A 22898-nucleotide genomic window follows, 5' to 3' on the forward strand; every position below is an offset into this window, starting at 1 on the left:
AACAGTATCTTTTCTTAACTAATATAATCTGATTTATAATGGACTATTTTTTAAGCATTGATATTAAGTGAAAGTATTGTTTTATTTAAAAACTAGAGGCCCAGTGCACAAAATTCATGCACTGGGGGCGGGGGACAGGGGGTCCCCTCACCCAGTCTGTGCCCTCTTGCAGTCCAGGAGCCCCTGGGGGATGTAGGGCCTAAGCCGTCAGTTGGACATCCTTAGCTCTGCTGCGGAGGTGGGAGAGGCTCCCACCATCACCGCTGTGCTGGCCAGCTGTGAGCCCAGCTTCTGGCTGAGCAGCGCTCCCCCTGTGGGATTGCACAGACCACCAGGGGGCAGCTCCTGCATTGAGTGTCTGCCCCCTGGTGGTCAGTGCACATCATAGTGACCGGTCATTCTGGTTCGGTTGATTTGCATATTAGCCTTTTATTATATAGGATATTATGTTATTTTAGAAATCAACACCAAAGAATTTTAAATTGACATCAAAACCTGGATTCCAAAACTGTAAAAATGTAATATGCTACTTGAATTTGATTTCCTTTAGAAATTAAGTCAAATATATTATACTGAAATCAGGTTTTACATTACTAAAATTTGTGTAAAATTACCTCAACAAGTTCTCTTGTCATCAAATAAATGCATTATATATTTTATCATATTTTGTAGCTGGAATATTAATTTTGCCATATGACTGAATTAAAAATGACAGAATATTTTTTTCAGATTAAAGCAAATATATAAGTTTTTTGTTTCATTTAATTGCTATGTCCCCTCAAAAATGAATTATTAATATGAGGCAATACAACCAGATGAGGGCTTACATAATGTCAGTAATGGTAAAAAATTGGTGTGAAAAGAATTTGAAATTGTGTAATTTTAATTTTATCTTGTGACTTCCATTATCAACTATCAGCATAATAAAATTATAATGTAAAACCAAGTATTCCCTTTCTTGCAATAATCTGAAAGAGTGATTTAATTATCCCTCAAGAGTAAATCTCAAAGTCAAGGCTGAAGTGCTTTTAGTATCGAAACTTCCTCCTAACATAAAAGCCCTATGGCCTAGAAGAAATTCAATATCCATGTGCTTTTGTGAGCTGGATTAAACAAAGCTGGCCTCTGTGCTAAATAGTATTTGGAGGTTATTGCAAGTGGGTGTGTATACAAGTGTGTACGGTATGTTTAGATGCAAAAATATACACTAAGGAGGAGAGCAGGAGAGGAAAATACAAGTGCTATAGAAAAAGTGAACCTCATTCAGAATGCTCACTTAAAAGGGAGATCTATAAAGCAAACCTCAGGGGTTGCCTGCAATCTTTAATTATCCTAACCCCCTACTTTGTTTTCTTAGGATATATAGATTTTGTCAGAGGCTACAATTTAGTGTTGCTTTCTTGCTTAACAACTATTTTTATTACTGATGTTAATTGAAAAAGTAAAAGCACACAAAAACCATTTTACCTTTCATTCATCACCCGTAATTTTTGAGGAATCAAACTACCTATTGAAGAAAAAAATAACCCTCCTAGGATGAATATCAGTAGTAAATAGTCATTTCAAAGTGTTTAAGCAAAGCAAAGAAATCAATGGTAGCACGCAGTTTTTGGAAACATCCTTGAACTTTTGTCAGAAGACCTGGATTCTAGTCCTCCTTCTGCCACAAACAATTTTTTGAAGGCCTGTTTCAATTTCAGGAGGCTAGGCTTAGTGATCTCTAAAATTCCTGCTCTGAAAGTTTGTAATTCTATGAAATAAACTAATAGCCCATTTGCAGGAAGAATCCTGCAAGCGGCCACTGTGGCCGCGTGCACTACCGCTGCCGCTGCTGCCACTGCTGCGGCCGCCGCGCCTGCACCCCCGCTCCGCTGCCGCCCGCCCTGCTCCGCCCCGCTCCGCCCCGCTCCGCCCCGCCCGGGCTTTCCCTCTGGCAGCCACCTTGCTTTCCGCTTTTCCTCCCTCTTCCTTCTAAGTTGTCTTCAGTCTTCACTCCTCCCTCCCTCAGTGTATGCAAATTAACCGCCATCTTTGTTGGGTAATTTGCATACCCACCCTGATTGGCTGGTGGGCGTGGCTTGGGCATAGTGAAGGTGTGGTCAATTTGCATATTACTATTTTATTAGGTAGGATTTCAAGACAGTATGACCCCACTCTGTATCTAAATCATAACCTATATTTAATTCTGATATGAATCATCAGAGAGATCTTAGCCTTCTTACCCTCATGCCTTCAAACCGGGATAAAGCTCTTAGAGGTCTTAAAGCTCTTAGTGTCCGGAGGGATTTGATGGCACCAAGTTCTGAGTAGCCGAGTGCAGTGGCGACCAAGCTAACCAGAGAAACCTACAAAAGGAAAAATTATTCATCAGTTCACCAAGAAATAAACTGCTGGCTGAAGGCATAGAATATAGCCTGATCTTCAATGGCAACCATATAAAACTTCAGCCATATCTTGGCAGCTTCCATCTTCCACATAGTGGGATCATCTTACATGGCTAGCCTCATCTCATACTGTTGCTTTCCTTACCAGTGAAACCGGAGTCCTTGCTCATTTTTATAAACATTTGGAAACTCTTTTGGTTAGATATTTCGCCCATGGAGCCCTTTTTTTTACATCTGCATATATAGGGTATTCTTCCAAAATGTATACACACACTTTGAATACTTATAAAGGTAGTGTTTATTAAAATTATTTCATTTTAAAAATTGAGCTATACATTTTTAGGACACCCTGTATACCATTAATAATTCAGGATTTGGTATAAAAGCCATATCTTCCATAGATCTGTGCTTAATATCATTGATTAGAAAACATGTTTTTCTCCTGAATTTATGTAGTATCTTGGTTATGCATAGTGGAGGCATTTGCCATGTAATCAAGTCAATGAATCCATTGGATGGCTTAAGGGTGTTAGGGTTTAATTTCTTGTGAAAGATGCTATTGGAAATGGATATAAGTGAACCTACCAACAATCTTTTGAGGGCAGATACAATTGGAGCCACTGTCCCCTCATTGTTTAATTTAGCATACATCTCACAAAATTGAACAGAAAAATAAATGACTTGAAATTAAAATTGACTACTGGCAGGATAATTTATTGAACTATTCATTTCTGTCTAGTGTTTGCTGCCACAGAAGACTGGAAAGATGGAAAAGTTATTAGAGAACACACAGCCTTCTATATTCTGGGTTCCTTTGCCTCAGGAGGCTTTAACAGCTTCTTTTTATTTCTGGAGCTTCTTACTGAAGACTTTCTCCACTCTCCCAACTTAGTCTTTTGTTTAAAGATAAATGGCTGCAAATTTTTCAAGACCCTAAAGTAAGGAGGTACATGCTTTGAAAGGAAAAGAAAATGGTAATGGCCAGAACCCAAACGTACTGGCAGGTTAGGAAGTTGTGGGTTCAAAGGCTAGGAGGTACCAGTGACACATAACCACCCGACACTGGACTGAGTGGCTCTGTGTGTTGCTGGAGAGGCTGGGAATTATTGAATTGCCCTTATTTTAATGGGCCTCATGTCATTTTGTGTAATGCAAAAACTCACTTTATTGGGGAAAGGGAGAGAGAGATAAAAACATCAATGATGTGAGAGAATCACCAATCGGCTGCCCCCTGCACGCTCCCCACTGGGGATCAAGCCCACACCCTGGGCATGTGTCCTGACTGGGAATTCAACCGTGACCTCCTGGTTCATAGGTCAATACTCAACCACTGAGCCACACCAGCCGGGCTTGAACTATATAATTTTAATATATATCCATCAACAGATGATTGGATAAGAAAAGGTGAAGTACAGCCATTTGCAACATTGATGGACCTTGAGAATATCATGCTAAGTAAAATAAGTCATTCAGAAAAAGCTAAGAACCATATGATTTCACTCATATGTGGGATATAAAACTGAAACATAGATATAGACAACAGAATGGTGGTTACCAGAGGGAAGGAGACTGGGGAAGTAATAAAGGGGACCAAATATATGGTGACAGAATATTTGACTCTGGGTGGTGGGCACACAATGCAATATACAGATTATGTATCATAGGATTGTATACTTGAAACCCATATAATCTTATTAACCAATGTCACCACAATAAATTTAATGCAATACAAATAAATTCTGAACTATGGAGAGCACAAGAATGATTACTTTCTCAGCCAAGCAGAAACCCAAGTGCCTGCAGAAGTCAAGCTGTTTCCATGAACTCTCAAAAGGATCTGAACCTGGAGGCACCAAGTTCCTCTAAAATAGGGAGGTAATGGATGGCACTGAAAACAGAACTGGTTGAAAGTCTCCACAGGAAAGCTGAGTCCCTTCATCCACCTCTCTACAGCTCTGCAGGAGAACAGACTGCAATAATGCACCTTCACAATTTACAGAGTAAAATCTGTATCTGCAATAGAAGTCAGAACATAGAAACAATAATCTACACTGTGAGAGCCATGAGACCACAACAAGCCTCTTCAACACATCATGAAATGGAGGTTTTTTCATTAATAGTGCCCTGGGGCTCAAATAGCATGTGGACTAAATCAATATTTCTTAGAGCAAGGGCACCTGGAACTTCAGGACACTTAGTGTACACCTACTCTCTTCCACCCCAGGACAGTCCTGTTTCCTTTATGCTTGGCAGCTGCCTTAATGGGGCTTAGATACTGCTGAGGGCCAGGCAGAATGCTGCCATGGAGTTGCTGGCAAAGGGTTGTTGATGAAGGGAGGCGAGGGATGCTGAAGCTGGTGGGATTTGATTAACTGGGATGGGTAAGGTTTACGGCAAGAATGGAGTGAAGGATATCCAGTGTCCGTGAGAAGTAAAGAACAGTCCCTATGCAATATCAGTCAGGAATGAGAGCTCATTTTTATGTAAGGGGAGTTTGTAAGCCAGGGGTTGCCTCTTTGCCTTTGATATCCCTCTATTTCTATCTTAGGCTTTTGCAGTTTATTTATTTGTCTTTAACTTTGTACATGATTAGAAAATCCACAATGCTCACAAGGTATATAAAAGCAAATATTTTGGTCATTATACCACTTATTTTTATTTTTTTTTGGAAGTGGGAAGCTGGAGATAATCTATATGTTAGTGTTCATCCCTGGGGAACATATGAGCAAATTCTGGTGGTGCCCTACTGTGGACTGCTATATGGCACACAGACACATGGGTTCCACAGGGATTTCATTTAAATACTAGAGGCCTGGTGCATGAAAATTCATGCATTGGAGGGGGTGTCCCTCAGCCCAGCCTGCCCCCTCTCACAGTCTGGGAGTCCTCAGGGGCGGGAGGCGACCCGACGATCAGGGGAAGGTGATGCCCTATCACACCTCTGCTGCTGCCATTGCCGGCAGTGCAAGCCTCAGCCGGCCCTGGTTACCTGAACTTCAGGTGGCCCTCCGCCATCCGAGGCTTGCCTGTGCCTTGAATCGGCCCTGGGCGGCTGGGGAGCTGAGAGGACTGGGGGACTCTGGAGGCAGGTGCGCGGAGCAGCTGGGGCCCGCCCCCAGTGAGCCCCGGCCATGCTGTGTGCCTGCTGCCCCAGTGGGGCTGAAGAGACTGGGTGCCGCCATCTTGTGGCTGTGGGCGCCACCATCTTTGAGTGTGGGACAGTCAATTAGCATATTCCCTCCTTATCGGCTGTGGGCTCTGCCAGCTTTGCGACTGCATGAGGGTCAATTAGCATATTCCCTCCTTATTGGCTGTGGGCACAGCAATCTTTGAGGGCATGACAGTCAATTAGCATATCCCGCCTTATCGGCTGTGGGCTCTGCCAGCTTTGCGACTGCATGAGGGTCAATTAGTATATTCCCTCTTTATTAGATAGGATTACTAACACCTTTGAAAAAACACACAAAGAAAACAAGTACCTTGAACCAGGTCATTTATAAGTTTACTTCCTTGTCTGAAATTCTATAATTCAATAATTTCAAGATGGTTAAAACAAAATAATACTATATCTTATTCATGCTGAAAGACAAATCACAGTATTTTTATTTACAGATACATCATCCTTAATCAGTACACTGCTGGAAAAATACTTTGTTTATGGGGTATGTAACTATGTATCTATCCCTGGGTTTAACCCTTTTTTTTTCTGAGAAAATAGGAATTGTTTTTGACATTTTACATAATGATTTTCCTCATATACAAAATTGGGATCATAACAGTAGATGACTCAGTGATTGTTGTGAAGATTAAATGAATTATGGCAAAGGTTAGCTGTTATTGATATTATATAAGGGAGCCCTTATCTGCCTTTTGTGTCACTATTTAGAATCCTAGATGATGAGTTGATGTCATATCCCTTAGAAAGAGAGAGCCTGGGGACCTTTCTATGGGAGAGACTTTATGAGGTTATGACTGGAGGTTCAGAGGACATTTAGTAAGCCATTTCTTGGTCCAGTTAGTCATAATGGTGTTAGTGTTAAAGGGGAGGATCCAGGTCCCCAATTTATTTTTTATTTGGTAACATGAAAAATTTGCTGATCAACTGGTTGTGAGGAGTGATAGAGAAGGGTAGGTTGAAGATGACATTTTGTATAGTTTTATAGTTATACCACCATTGGACTAAACATGGAATTCAGGAAGAAATACATGAATAGAGGGAAAAGATAATGAATGGACTCACACAGGAGGAGTAAAAGTAGGTATTATCTAGGAAGCATTTAGAAAGGTGGGTTGTGGTTTCAGGAAAGACTAGAATTAAAGACTTAAAATCTCTTTGTGCTAAAAGTCATGATATTTTAAACAATGAAATATAGAATTTTATACTACTAAATTAATAGGATAATCTATTAACCATGGGCAGTGAGAAAGTTTTCTTATTAACAATGATGATGCTAAAAGAGAATTGCATCCTTCCCAAAAAAGGAACAAAGCGAATCATTCCTACTGGGAGACATTTGTAGAAAAAGCTAAAGCACATACTAAACTGTTTACATGAAAGTATGTCTGGAGAGAGATCAGAAATTGACATGAAATGACAATAACTTATGTTATTCAGTTCCTTTGGAAGTTCTTTTAATTTAACCTAATTCTCTTCACAAAAGCTCCAGCTGAACAAGGCCGGTGTGTTTATATTAGCAAGGCATCTTATTGTTTCCATTCCACCTTGGAGTACAATGTGGGGACTCTTTGACTAGTGCAACATAACATTTCAAATAGGTGTGTGCCCTAATGCAAATATGGGGCACAGAGCACAGTGCTAGAGAGAGGTCGCTCTGCCACTTACTGGATGTATGACCTCTCCAAACCTCATTTTCTCAGTAGCAAAATAGTGATAATAAGGCTTACATCACATGATTATTAAGAGGATTAACAAATAATTTTTTAACTCAAAAGAGATACTGATAATAAGTTTTATAATGTAGGTGTTAGGAGTACAGTCATACGATCAGACTCCTTGAGTACAAAATTCATCATAGCCTCTTATTAGCTCTATTTACTTAGGCAAGTAACAACAACTTTTCTTTGTCTTAGTTTCCCCATCTGCAAAAAGAGAGTGATTATGGTTTCTAACTCATATAGTTTTGAAGATTAAATGAGTACATATATAAAGTGCTTTTAGTAGCAACTATGCACAGTAAGCATTAAATGAGGGTTATTAATTTTAATTACTATTAGGAAAGGCTCTAAATTAGTGCATTCTCTGTCTAATCCAAGTTCAGGGCTTCAAATGCCAGTTATAACCTAATGACTCCTAAATTCATAATCAGGTCCTGGCTTCTCTCTAGAGTCCAAGACTTATATAAAAGTCCACATATATTCTTAAATGTCTAATTGGCATCTCAAACTTTGTACATTCCTCTTCCACCTACCATCGGCTTGCCTGGTCAAATGTGTTTTGATCTTTCCCATTCCAGTTAATGGCTTCATTCTCTACCTGTTTGTTCAAGCCCGGGTTGAAAGAAAATCTATTTGGAGAAACCTCCCTTTTCTTCACACCACACATCCAGTCCATCATTAAGTCTCATCACCACAGTCTGACACAATCTTCTTCTTCCTAGATTATCAATACAATTCCCTAATTGGTCTCCCTGCTTCGACTCTTTGCCGTTCTTTCCCCATCAAGATATGATCATTTTGAAACTGTAGATCAGATCCCTGCACACCCCCCTCCCTGAGCTTCCTATTTGTAACTATAATTAATATATACAAAATTACTTAATATACACAATATGTAATAAATTACAATAAAAACACACAACTTCTTGCATGGCCTTTACTAGTAGGTACCTTTCTTAAGTCAATTCCTATCATTCTTACCCATGTTCCCTCACACACAAGCACATAGTTTTCTTTCTGTTTATTGAGTGTCCTCTGCTCATGCTCATTCCAGGACCTTCAGATGGTTCTTTTCCAGGACCTTCAGATTGGTCTTTGAATGACTGGCCCATTGTTATAGACTGAATGTTTATGTCTACCCCCAAATTGATATGTTGAAACCTAATCCCCAATGTAATGGAATTTGGAGGTGGGAACCTTTGGAAGGCGATCAGTCATAAGGGCAGAGCCCTCATGAATGGGATTAGTGCCCTTACAAAGAAGACCTCGGAGAGCTCCTTTGTTCCTTCTGCCATGTGATGTTACAGCAAGAAGACAGCTTTCTACGAGCCACGAAACAGGCTCACCCAGTGACTGAATCTGCCAGTGCCTGGATCTGGGCCTGAGAAGTTTATGTTGTTTATAAGTCACTTAGTCTATTGTATTCTGTTATAGCAGTGCAAGTGGCCTAAGATACCCTACCTCATCATTTTCCTTTGCAAAGACACCTTCCCTAGACAGTCTAGCTAATACTCTTCTCCTGTTCCCCACTCTGTAGTCATTCTCTATCCTATTATCCTGCTTTATTTAATAGCAGTAATCACCATCTGTTACCTTATTTTTAGAGTTTATTTGTTTGCATCTCTACTACCTGTTCTATACCCCCGAGCAGCGACTTTCAACCAGTGTGCCACAAGAATTTTTAAAAAGCAATACCTGGCTATTTATGGGCACTGACCTCTTTTCCCTTAGGTCAGTGGTTGGCAAACCGCGGCTCGCGAGCCACGTGCGGCTCAAGAGCCGTGGTTTGCCGCTCTGTTGACTAATGAGTTTGCCGGCCACTGCCTTAGGTTGTCAAAATAAAATGACAACAGCCAACACAACAATAGCCATCCATTGTGAATGAATCAAAATTTACCTGTTTTTGTCAGACCAGCAAAAAATATATTTTTTGGTGTACATTTTTTGGTGTACTGCATAATTTTACTAACTCTTTTATGTGTGCCATGAGATGGAAAAGGTTGAAAATTGCTGCCGAGGAGTATAATCTCAAACAGGGCTTAATCTATCTTATTTATCTCTCCTTTCTCTACAACAACAAAGTGCTCAAAATATTTGAATGAATATTTTGAGATTGGACAGAGAGCCCACTACAATTTACTTTTACTTTTAGGTAGGGAATAAAATAGAGTACATTTTTTACATAAGTAAGTTTTCAATGTTTATATTTCTCCTGGTATGATGTACTTCATTTATACCTCAGATTTTTTTTTAAAATTTTCTGTAGCTGTTTAGTTTTGTTACTGCAAAATATCTGATTGACTGTGAACCCCTTTTACATATATTCCACTTATACTTTCAAAAACTGTTTTAACTCTACATTTACATTAGTCTAGTGGTCTGAGAAAAAATTGTTATCTCAGATTACAGTAATTTATATATTTCAGTCCCTGCTTTAGGAGAAGGAAAAAAATAGACCCATTTAAGATAATGTAACTTACCAATGGTAGAAGGCTTTAAGTATCCAGTTCTAATCTACTAATTCAGTCTAACTAAAAGGCCAGTATTTTAGGGGGGACCATTCTTTGTCATTAATTTATTCATTTTCAACATTATTTAATAGACACCTAAATAACCACCTATATCAGCTGGTTAAGGATACAAAGATGATACAATACCCCTGCTCTTGAGAGGTTTTTGCATGGTATTCATGTCTTCTCTATGAGGAAAATACATGGAAATACTAAAAGTGCAATGTAATAAGTACTTCAGTGAATGTACACTTTTTCAGTTAATGTAAAGATTCAGTAAATTTCAGAGTTTTCTAGAGTTCTATCACATTTATGGATTATCTTAATACATGGCAAAATCTTTTCAAACCAGAGAAGATTCTTAAATGTATTTAGTGTTTAATCATTTCAGGGAGAAGCTAGAGATTATAAATGCTAAATCCCAAGGCCAGTCTGAAAAAAAAAATATTACATTTGTACCAGTTAAATTCAAAAGCTGGGAGTGGGGGTGGGTAAGGAACACTGAATTTAGAATTAGGAAATTTGGACACTAATCTCAGCTTTAAGTAGTTGTGTTATTTTAAGAAAATTCTTTAAACCGAGGCTTCAGTTTAGAATAAACTCTTCAGTAAACTGTCTAGAATAAAGGCTGGATATTCTTTAAGGTCCTTTCCAGCTGCAGAATATGAGACTATTAAACTTACTTTGATGGATAGCTTTTCAGGACAATATTGAGATTCATCTCTATTAATCATTAAAGACCAGCCATGGAAATTGGAAGTTATTTTTGGTCTATTAAAAGTGACTCAGCAGCAGATTTTTTTTTCAACTCAAAGGGTTAAACACATTTTGGTTATAGAATTATGAGTATGTATGTGTGAGAGAAAGGAAAGTAGAATTTAGATAAGCCATACTTGTCAAAAATGATAAAAAGGAATGAACGCACATATATGACAATCATTGATTTATAGTGGCAAGTGTTAGAGCTAAAAATAAAGTGCTTTCATTGCTATGAAACAGCTAGAGGTGCTTTTTGGGAGGCTGTGAAGCCTTGTGCAAAGGAATATCACAGACTACAAAGAACCAGGTAACTATCATTTTGCCCCAGTGCCACTACATTGCTTAGAATAAAAAAAAAAAAATAGACTGCAAGTTAAACAGATTCCACTACTGCCAACATTCTTATGACTACTCACCCCAGGGCAGTCAGTTTAGAGCAGGGCTCCTACACCTAACTCTTTGTGTGCTAAATATTTGATTACTACTGGGCTATATATAACTACTGGTTTAAGACTAGAAATGCATTTCACTGTCTCTATGTGTATGTGACTGAATGAATACAGTGCAGGTTATTTTAACATTATTTAATAACATGTTCCCTAGCAAGTGATTAAGAGGTAGTTCTCATAACACCTGGCCCCAAATCTGTCTTGATTTTACTTCCTTGAACTTTTTTTTTTAATTTAACTGTTAATAAGATAAATGCTTAGATCTGTCAATTAGCAGAATTTTTTTTAGCTATTCCTGAATTTGAGGTCCTAAACTTTCAGAAAAAGAAGAGCTGTCTTCTTGTAGCATGGAACATATTTCTGTGTTTTCTGTTACCACTGTCCACATTTCTAGGACCTCTTCGATTTTCCATGAGACTTTTCTAACTTTTGCATTTATTATACAGATTTTAAAAGGTAACTGCATAATTGTGTCAGCATTAGTGAAACTAGGTTCTCGAAAGTCAAGGTTTCAGTTAATAGACATATATGAAATGCCAAACTTGCGTCTTTAAGAAATAATTTCCTAAAAATTAATCAGTATACTTACATCAACGATCAAGAAATCTAGCCAGCACCAGGCATTCGTGAAATATGTTTGAAATCCATAAGCTACCCATTTGAGAAGCATCTCCAGGATGAATATATAAGTGAACACCTTGTCAGCATATTCTAGCATGGTTTTGATAGTCTTTCGTTGTTCAATGTATATATCCTCAAAAGCCTGTGAATGAAGAATTTTGTTTGAATGGCTTGACTTCCACATATATTTGATAAAATCGCGTAGTATAATACTGGTCACACAGCAATAATTTGACAAGTATTATCTAATATCAGACAAACATCGGACATCAGGCAAAATTTAAAAACTAAAACTAATGGAAAATGTGGTCAAATAAATGTCACTATCTTTACTGATTTAGTATGTGCTTTCTTCCTTGCTTTTCATACCAAATCTCTATTTCAATTACTGCTACAAAGACATGCTTTTAGAGAAGTAATATAAACTGAAAAAAATAATTAGCAGTTTTGTTAATGAGGGAAGACTTGACATTCCAACATGACCTTGAATGTTTCCCTGAAGAATCTGGTTTATTTTGAAAGAATCAATTGGTTAGACATAAAGAAATCAAGATACATTCTTTATTCCCTAAATGTTAATATGATTATTAGGGACAAGTGGATGGTATTTGATATGGAAGGTAACATAGTTACAGAATGTCTCGGGAAATGGTTTTCTCAGTGAGGAGAACATCTGTTAGATAAACACCAGATGAGGAAGTCCATCTGGCTCTTTATGGTCCTGATTTATTCTGTACTGAATTTTGCATAGTTAAACCCTAGATGCCAAGCTCTGCAAGGCACCGATATATCTCATTTGCTTTTTTTTTTTCTTTTAGTTTTTAAATTTTTATTGACTTCAGAGAGAAAGGGAGAGGGAGAGAGAGAGAGATAGAAACATCAATGATGAGAGAGAATCGCAGATTGGCTACCTCCTGCACGCCCCCCATCGGGTGACTGAGTGCGCAACCCAGGCATGTGCCCTGATAAGGAATTGAACAGTGACTTCCTGGTTCATAGGTAGAGGCTCAATCACTGAGCCACTCTGGCTAGGCCTCATTTATTTTTTAAACTCAGTGTATGCTTTTGGTATTTTCGGAGAATAAGCTATTTTACTAAGACCTGATTCTTGCCAACATGCATTTGACTTACCAAAGCACCACTACTAAGGAGGATCATGAAGACAATGAAAGTCTCAAACCAGTTGTGTTCCACAATGCTATAGCAGGTTTTCCGAAGATTCCACCAGACCTTTCCTCTGCCTTCTTCTGTACTTACTTGACAGAATGGAAACTTTTTAATACATCCTAAAAGATAAGAGTAAATGAAACAAGTTAGAAAAATATATTTTACTCTTAATTAGGAAAAAATAAATTTTGTTACTCCCATCTCAGTCTTAAATCATCATTTTATAGGGTAACTGGTTACTTCATTACCTAGTTATCTTCAGCACCCCTCCAGTATAATGAATCATCAACTCCTAGAATTCAAGGAATTACTTTACCAAAAGTTGCTTACGTATAAATGGTTTTGTTCCTTAACACTGGTTAGGATCTCTCTTTGCCTCAAGGCCACTGATGCAAATAGCACTTCTCAGGATTAGGGAAAAACTGCATGTTCAAATTGCTTATTCCTTTTTTGATGTGATCCTGGATTTTCATTTCCCTCTTTTCATGCACAGAAAATCCCTCTGTGTTCCCCAGTATCGGCCACTGTCAGTTTTCCCGAGCTAATTTATTTTCAGCTCAGTGCTTTTCTTAGTCACACTTATGACTCATCTTGTCAGTCAGTATCTCTATTCCTTTGTCTCCCCCCTCTTTGTGTTCATGTTACTGTATTTCTAACTTCCATCTACTCTTCTGCTCTAACTCTCGGAGTTTCTACTCATCAGATTTAATTCAATCACATTGAATCAGCAAATCTCCATTGATTTTAAGCAAGATGCTGTAGTGGTTGCTGTGAGAACAACTACTGTTCTCCCTGACAAAGCTCTACAGCACAGCTACAGCCCCAAACAGCTCGTTCTGGTCACAGCACAAATTAAGCACATTTGAAACTGTAAGGGATGGGGTGTGATTAAGTTTATTTATTTCTTTTGTTAATCCTCACCCAAGGATATTTTTTCATTGATTTTTTAGGGATAGTGGAAGAGAGAGGGAAAGATAGAAACATCGATGTGAGAGAAACACATCAATTGGTTGCCTCTTGCATGAGCCCCTACAAGGGCCCAGGCCGGAGAGGAGCCTGCAACCAAGATACATGCCCTTGACTGGAATCGAACCCGGATTGCTGTATCCACTGAGCTAAACCGGCCAGTGCGGGATGGGGTGTAATTACAGCAGCAGCTACAAATCAAATCACCACACTAACAGTGGAGTCTGAAGGCATTGCTGTATCAATGAGATGACATTCCAGAATGCCATTTATCTCATAAGGTTAACTTTTCCACATTCTGGAGGAAAAAAAAAAAAAAGACGTCAAATCATCTTAATTGTGCAGGCATGGCCACTGCTATAATACAATCCAGAAATACAGATAAATTAACTTTTTGGAAGAAAAGAGGAAAACAAGGATAATCATGCCTTCACCATTTCTTTGAAATATTTCTGTTAAATGAGGTATATCCAGTCTCTGTAAGGAAAGAAGGAAGATTGCATTTAATCGCATTAGAGCTTGTTTACCTTCAGTAAAACAAGCTTCTGGTTTAAGGTCTTCCTCTGGTTCAACTTCAGCTTGTTCACCTTCTCGGGGCGGAGCAACATCAACGGTGCTTCCTTCCGATGAGCTGGTTCCATTTAATTTCTGGAAACAAAACCCCATCGCAAAGATGTAATTTCCCTCCCCTTTTATTAGTTAATTTGGAAAGCTCTGTCATAGTGTGAAAAAAATGATATTTGACTCTATTAACATTAGTGATAATTAAGTACTAATAATTTAACATAATTCAAGTCATATTCAAAACAATGTAACTACTGACTTAATTCAGACAAAATAAAGTTTAGACAGCATTCAATGTGGGTGACTGGGAAAGATGGATTATACCGATTAACGAGTTTTATGATCTCTATATATGAATGCCACATGAAAAGCATTTAATTCACAATGCTCAGGCCAACTCAAGAATAGTTTGATAAAAGTTTTGTACGCTGGCATCCACTATTGATTATATTAATTAAAATGTATCAAGTCAAATTGTAATTTCCACCTCTTCCAATGGAAATTTTCAGAGGGCAAAGAACATTACCAGTTGTCTGTACTGCTGTCCATGTTTCTGTAATTTTAGAAAGGAAGAATGGCTCATTAACATTAGTCAAAGTCATTATACTTCAATTTTGAGCTATATTTTTCTCTGACTTACATAATTTTCTTCTTATTTTACTTCTTTACTAGCAGAAAAAATGATCTTTCTCTCTCCTGTTTAATATTTGCTAAAGATTTCTAAATGGAAATTTCTTCATAAATGACAATGTTTAGAATTTATTTTGATTTATTAGGAGCACATTCTTAATTCAACATGTGATCAGGCTGTGGATCTTTCCATTAAATAAATCACTGTGACATGCTACATGGCTAGGAAGAACCACTTTAATGTTACAATAATAAATATCTAATAAGTACTCTAGGTCACTTAGGAAGACATTATGGATGTGCAACATTTTATGAAAACTGATGCAAAGACATGACATACAGCACAACCTAGGCAATGTAAAGCTTTCAGTATGAAAGAACGCTGCATGGATATGTTAATGGTTTCAAAGCCTCCATTAGCTTTAGTAGCTAAGTGGAGGGTCACTCTGCCCTAGCCTTCTGAAAGAGTTCATGTGTCACTAAAATAGGCATAACTGTCTTCCTAAGCACAGGAGAAAAATTGATTCAAAATTCTTGATTTACTGAAATCATAATGTAAATATAGTTTGATATGTTATAATGTGACCTAATTGAAGAGTAATATCCAGATGATTCTTTTTGTGATGTCACTTTGAGGGTGAAGTTAACCAGGTGCAACTAAATAGATTATGAAAATTAAGTCAAAATATAATTCTATAATAAAATACCTCCTATCCTGGAGTATGGTACAGAGAGAAGCGAGGCCATCATTTTGGGCTGATGGTTCATAGGATTATTTTAGTACAAGAATTTTACCATTAAATTTTTCTATTTTTTGGAGAGGTGGACATATTTTCTTCTCCCAGGACTTTCCTTTGCTTTTAATATCATTATTCTTTTAAGAAAATCCCAGGAAAGCTATTGCTGGATAGAATTGCAGCAGATTCTGGTATTATAAAGAAAATGCTGGATAATTATTCAGACTTGGCAACAGCTTTCCCTTTCTAATTTCACTTGTTTTATGGGTTGGACACTATAATGTTTAATGAGTGGTAGCAAGAATATCATAATTTCATAATATGATAACATCACAACTGCATACAAAAACCAGTAAGGAAAGAAATATTTTTTGAGATTACTTATAAAAAGTTTCATGCTTTTCCTCTTGGCCAGTCCAAGCTCAATGATTTCTTTTGAGCCTGCTCATGGTCCACCTCCCATGAAGCCTTTATTTCTTACATGATTTATCCACACTAAATTTTAAAGAATCGTTGGTTCATTTTACTTGTTTGTTTTCACCAAATATGTTCATATATATATATATATTACCATAGATAAAATTATAACTTATGTACATATACATAAACATATATACCAAAATATATACACGCACACACACACATATATATACCAGACAATCCAAGCACAAAATAGACAATACCATTGTTGAGTTTATGAAGAGTGAATAGATGAATAATTATATTTCTCTGTTACTCTTTTTTAAAAATATATTTTTATTGATTTCAGAGAGGAAGGGAGAGGGAGAGAGAGAGAGAGATAGAAACATCAATGATGAGAGAGAACCATCAATTGGCTTCCCCCTGCATACTCTCTACTAGGGATCAAGCCCATAATTGGGCATGTGACCTGATCAGGAACCGAACTGTGACCTCCTGGATCACAGGTCAACACTCAACCACTGAGCTGCACCAGCTGGGCTGTGTAACTCTTATAGACAGAATTAGAGTATTTAGATAATTTAATCTCTCCATGTTGATAATTATTATCTTAACAGAGCTTATTTAATTGTATTAGGAAACACATTTTTCTGCATAAATAGGAATTGTCTACACTAATAAAAGAGAAAGATGCAAATTGACCATACCTTCACAACGTCCATAAGCCAATCAGGAGGGAGTATGCAAATTAACCCAACAAAGATGGTGGGTTAATTTGCATATGCAGGCACAGAGCGGCCTGGGGTGGGACGGGATGCCTGCTTCGTTGCCATGGTGATGACGCAGGCATTCTGCACCGCCCCAGCTGCTCTGGGCCTCTGGGCAACATGGGAAGGCGGAAAGGTGGCTCTGGGCTGGAGCTAAGGTGGTGCCAGCAGCCAGGGCAAGGAAGGCCCATTCTTGCACGAATCTTCATGCATTGGGCCTCTAGTTTAATTAATAATATTTTAGTGATAAAAACATATTTCAAAAATGTTTCTCTAAAATATTGGCAGACACTCAAAGAAATCTGATAGAAGAAATTAATAGTATAGATGTACTAGTATATACCCACATTAATACACATGTACCTTCCTATTTAAAAACTTAAGAAAATATACTCACCCTTCACTTCTCATTTTAACACTGTTAATATGATTCTAAGATGTTTACTGTTTTTCATATTTGTCTGATATATATTATGTCTTATATTTAAATACAAATACTTGTTTAAAGCAAACTCTTCACAGCACCAGTAATAGTAGCTGCTAATCTGAATGACAACTGAATCTACTGTTTAGTAAGTTTTGACCTCTATACATATTTTTGTTATGGTACTGTCTTTGGATTATAAACATTGGTAATGTGATTAACATGTTTGGATACAAATAATTTTAATTTTCTAAATGGCTCTAGAGACTATGCATTCAAAATCATAATATAAAGAGGTTCAGTAGTGAGTTAGTTCACCTCCATCTGCTTGGTATTATGAGACATAACATGTTTTTTGAAAACAGAAAAGGAAAAAAAATTTCATGCCTTCTCTTCTCAAACCTATTTTACAACAAGAATTGCTTCACTGTAATCCAGGAGTTTTCTGATTCTAAGGATAAGTTCTTTAAATTTACAATCTGTAAAGCTCCTTAAGGAATGTTCAGAGATCTGTAGACCCGCATGCACCAAAGCTTCAAACATAGTTGGTAGGTTAGTGTTCGTTTCACTAAAAAGTGTTCTGTGGGAAGCTCCTTCCCCTATCGAGGTTGATGTAAGTTTAATTCTTCTTAAATTGAAGAATCAGGCTTATTCATATTACAATCTTCATAGGCCACAATTTTGCCATAGGAAAGTTATAAAACTATATCAACTACATAAAATTATAAAAGTTGTAAATTTACCTGCATGTATAAATTAAAGCTTAGACTGTCATTAGGTTATAACAACTTACCGATTATGATATTCTTCCTTATATGCTCTATTCACTGGATCCATAAAGAATTTTATTGCTGAGTTTTTAAATCATTGTTTTATACGCCAGAAAACTAGTTAAGCATTTAAAATTCTATACATTGAGAAAATACTATCTACATAATCTAAACATTTTCTAAGTTCAACACTTTGACATTCATATCTCTGGCAGAGGGTAGTTTGTAATACATTTTATCTTGGCCAAACCCAAATGACTTCCCGGATGGCTATTTAAACACATGTAACTGATTTAAAAGCAAGTGAATGGTGATAAATACAAAGAACTTACTTTCTTTATATTGCCATAGCTGTGATACTACAACGATATAAAAAAAAAAGCAAAGAAAACCTGAAATGCATTTTTTCATATTAAGGAACTTGGTGACTGTACTAAATAACTAAAATTAATACTTGTTCTGAAGTAGTTTGAAAAACATGATTAGCTCTATAGGCATAATGATACAATGCTTATGCTTTCATATAAAGCCACATAGTACAAGCTCAGACTTGTTTTCTTGTACTATTTTCTTCCTGCTCCTCCAATACTGTATGGCACTTAAGATTAGACTCTTCCATCCCTTGTAGAAATTACTGAGTCTACAGAGGGATGATGGCTTATGCTGTACAAATGCACACTGGAAAGCAGGTTTTAAGATGCAACATTCTCCAGGCCTAATTCAGCCGCAGAACACATGCCTGGCTGTAGCAGAAGCCTGGCGCAATGCTGTGGAAGCTGCACGCTGATCCAAGAACCATGCGCTCAAAGACATGGTACCTGAACATGAAGTTCTCAAGAAGATTAATTACAAATACCACTCATCAGAAATACCAGAATCAGCACCCAGGAAAGCCATGAGACCATGTTTTCCCCCTGAGAGCATGAACTTATATAGAAATCCTCCCCTTATGATGAATATTCCTCTTGATTTTTTATCCAATTAAATAATGAAATTTAACTTTCAGAGATAGAAGAGAATGTTAGCAACTGGCCTACTTCCACTGAAATGCGCTCACATTTCATTTGTTTTCAATCAGCTATCAAATGTTTGACTCTCATCTCACAAACTGCTGTATGATTCAAGAGGCAAAAATAAAAGATTCAGCCATTACAGATTGCCTTTAAAATCTAGCCATTGATCTCAAAGCTTCTGGATTTTTGTCTTGCAGGTAGAAGAGGAAAATTTTTTGGTCAGACATACTCTCAGGGCCTTAGTCTGATCTTTTGGATATGCATATTCATATCTTGACTGAGGACATTTCACTTGAAGAACAGGTAGCCACATAGTTGAGACCATTGGGTTGCTTATCCAAGGCAGGAAGTACACAACTAAAACCAATACTTCTCTCTGATGGACCATTTATTGAATGGTTAAAAATAGAAATCACATGTATTTGGTTTGGCCTCGACATATTTAAGATGTGCAATTCCCCCTGTACTCCTTTTATCTTAAAGTAGCCTTATTAAGGACATAATATATGAAACTGAAAATGATTATGTGGTAATTGAAGAGTAAGGTAAAGGGGCATCCAGAGGGCAGAAGAAAAGGCTGGTTTATCTTGAGAAGATATACAAAAATTGCCATCTAAACTAGCCATCATTGAGTAATTTCAGCAGAAATATACTAAAGCACCAAACAGTTCTCTGAGGTCGAGAGGGGTTTAAAATGGCTATTCACACACCCATCTGTGCCTCTGTAAGAGACACCTCACATTCAGATTCACAAAAAGCATGACTAAAAAGTCATTTTTAAATAAAAAAATAACATAAATCACCAGGGACGATATTTTTTTTTATTTTTTCACTAATAATCTTATTTCTGAATTTGTTACATTCTACAGCTAATTATCAGTTATCCCTAAAAAATAAGAAAGTATTTATAAATTAAACCTAGAAAGAACCCTAAACTCTACTTAGGTATCATTTTTCACTAAGAGCCTTGAAAATTGCCAATATTCATGAACTTTTCACTTTTGCTTTATAATTTCCCTCCCAGATTCCTCACTCAGGCTCCAATAAGCAATGATATCAACAGGAAAATGTTGAGTCAAGAGAATAAACTGGACATTTAGTTAATCCAGAAACTTACAGTAATTTTGGGAGATGCCCTTTACTCTTCATAAAACTATAATTAATATTCAAAAGTAGGAAATTTTCCAACTCTCTTTTTTGCCTGCTCAGTTTTGGGTAAAACATTTTAGGGAGAAATTAATGTAGATCAGGGAAATTTTTAAAAATGGGTACACTGGACCAATTACTTAATGATCAAGTCACAAGGAACTTTTTCTACCCCATATAATGATGCTTTCCTTCTTTTAATTACTTTACAGTGATCACTTAGGGTTTTGCAGACATATGATTTAATAACTTTTCTAAACTACATAAAATCCAAGATATGTAGTGCCCAAATGCATACAGACTATGGCCCTTCATATCCAAAAACTTATGATCGCCCTACTCTTCTTTTAAAAGACCTTACCCCAAAACACATGAAAACAAACATTTCCATTTGGAGCACATGGGTTGGATGGATTGAAAATTATATTATAAATCTGAAAATGGAAGCACTATTTAAACATCTATGTGAGTCTCATTTTGGTAATACAATTTACTTATAAGGGCTGAATCAACAACAAAAAGTTGTGGTCTTATTTTAATGAAATAAAAGCAGATAAATAAAAAAATGCATGCCCTCAAGTTCTTGACTATCTTGAACTTTAAACATTCCTATCATGTTTTAATATAGATATAAATCCTATGATCATGCAATTATTGCCTTTAAAAGTGTAAAAAGGCTAACTGGAAAACTCATTAGCAGAACCAGATATGATGTTGGGACTGCCCATGTAGCTGACCATGCTGCGATGTGTCACACGATTCAGCAGAGAGCAGCTGAGCATGTCTAGCAGTTCCTTGCCATGGCAGGGGAAGGAACATAGCTGAGTAGCATGCAGGCCAGTCAAGATTCATTTAGAAATTAATTGTACTTGTACACTTGCTTGGGTAACCTGGGTAAAAGTGGTGGCACGAGTTTCTGGCTGGTTAAAAAACCCCAGAGCTGCATTCTTGATGGCTCCCGCTCGATTTTACCCCTGTGAGAAGTAAGAATGGTAAGCAGTGAAGGTCACAGCAGGATAATGCTAGATTGTGCTTTGGAATTCAACTTTAAATATGATTCTTAAGAGCATTTATTCTATATCCTTTATCTAGGAAGACAATGAAACCTTTTGAGGACTAAGTTGTCAAAATTTATAATTATATAAAAATTCAAAGAAATCATGATTATGGAAACTTTAAAAAAGATAAAAATGAATAAAATTAAATGTTATATCTTGTCACAATATTTGTATAATTCCAAATTATTCAAAAAGAAAAAGATCACTATTTTGAAATCTATACCTTAAATTCTCTTACATTTTTTCATGCAAAGCTATATTTACTTTCATACCAGACTATTTATGTTAGTGGTCCATATAGATGGATACAATAGGTATATATATACACATAATGTATCATGTAATATATAATAACAGCAATTTATTTTTTATCTCTAAAAATTTCTCCCCAGCTGGATAGAGTTTATTATGAAAATCAATAGGAGTTGATTAGATAGGCTTCATACACCATCTACATTAATGATTAATTTACTGCCTCTTCCTAAAGGAGAAATGAATTGAAAATTTTTTTTCTTTTTTTTTTCTTTTTTTCTGTGATAAATGTATCACTCTGCTTGGTTTAGCTTGTATGTTTTCTCACTTAGTCAGCAAAGAGATAAGATACTGTGCTCTCCAAAGCACAGCTCAATGTTCTTTTTCTACTCGTGGTAAAAAACAACTAAGAAGCATAAACCAAAATGTCACTTTAAGAATATGTTATGTGTGTGTGTGTGTGTGTGCGTGTGCGCACGCACACATGCTTGTATGCATGTGCACAATAATTACTGAAAAAAGAACACAGCTAACATTAATGTGCTCCTGAAATGTGCTCAATGTTAGCAGTTTTCAGAAGTTTCAAATCAAAACTGAACTTTGCTGAAATTTATTTAAATCTTCTCTATAATGTTAGAACATGCTGATTTTTGCTTTAAAAAAAGTGTACTTTTAATTTTTGTGTGAGCATATGTGAAAATTGATTGCCCTGTTACCTTTTCAGGGATTTTTTTTTTTGGTACTAGTTTTAAAAACCACTGACATAAAATTTATTGTTGAATTTAATTTTACTGCACAAAATACTTTGCCATTTTATCGTAACTTTGTAAAAGTATTTAATTTTATATTTACTTTGATTCATTTTCCCACCTTATTATCTGTACATTTTAAACAATTTCATTACATTCTGTAATTAGATTACATGTACCCAAAATTAGCTTGAACGAAGAAAGAATGCTTATTAAAAAAGTCACCCAATGAAGAAATTTTTGTTCTGATAACAAAATGTTTTCTAGGACTTGATAATGAAGATATTGTATCCCATTTATTCCAAATTTATGATTTTTTAGCCACTAAAAAGACATGACAGTGAGGTAGTATTCTTCCAAGCAATCATTTGAGATATCGTCAGACATTACAGAGTTTTTTGAAGTATCATGGAAACCAGCTGTTTCAAGATATTTAGTTTTCACGGTGCCAGGTGATGAACCTATATTAATGTAGTCAAAGTTTCTCCAGCTCTTGGGCTTTTCTAGCGCTTCTTGACCTCAAGCTAGTCTTGTCCCTTGTCTTCCCTCATTTTTTCTTTGTACTTACTTCTTTCATGAGCTCCTCTAATTTCAAGGGATCAGATAATTATGAATC

The 22898-nt window shown here is 36.6% G+C and overlaps 1 protein-coding gene across 4 annotated transcripts in view; it reads right to left on the reverse strand.

Annotated features, from left to right (window-relative positions):
* The window catches only part of LOC103283358 (sodium channel protein type 3 subunit alpha), an 80511-nt gene that overhangs the window by 8231 nt on the left and 49382 nt on the right, over positions 1-22898 (reverse strand). For all 4 annotated transcript variants that reach the window (XM_028141081.2, XM_028141080.2, XM_008138618.3 and 1 more), the window contains exons 17-20: positions 14280-14400; positions 12751-12905; positions 11588-11761; positions 2223-2345 (exon numbers count right to left, since the gene is read on the reverse strand). In XM_028141081.2, the coding sequence (XP_027996882.2) occupies positions 2223-2345; positions 11588-11761; positions 12751-12905; positions 14280-14400 (573 nt within the window). The remainder of the gene's footprint in view (positions 1-2222; positions 2346-11587; positions 11762-12750; positions 12906-14279; positions 14401-22898) is intronic.

This window comes from Eptesicus fuscus, chromosome 11 (assembly GCF_027574615.1).
Source record: "Eptesicus fuscus isolate TK198812 chromosome 11, DD_ASM_mEF_20220401, whole genome shotgun sequence".
Taxonomy (NCBI): Eukaryota; Metazoa; Chordata; class Mammalia; order Chiroptera; family Vespertilionidae; genus Eptesicus; species Eptesicus fuscus.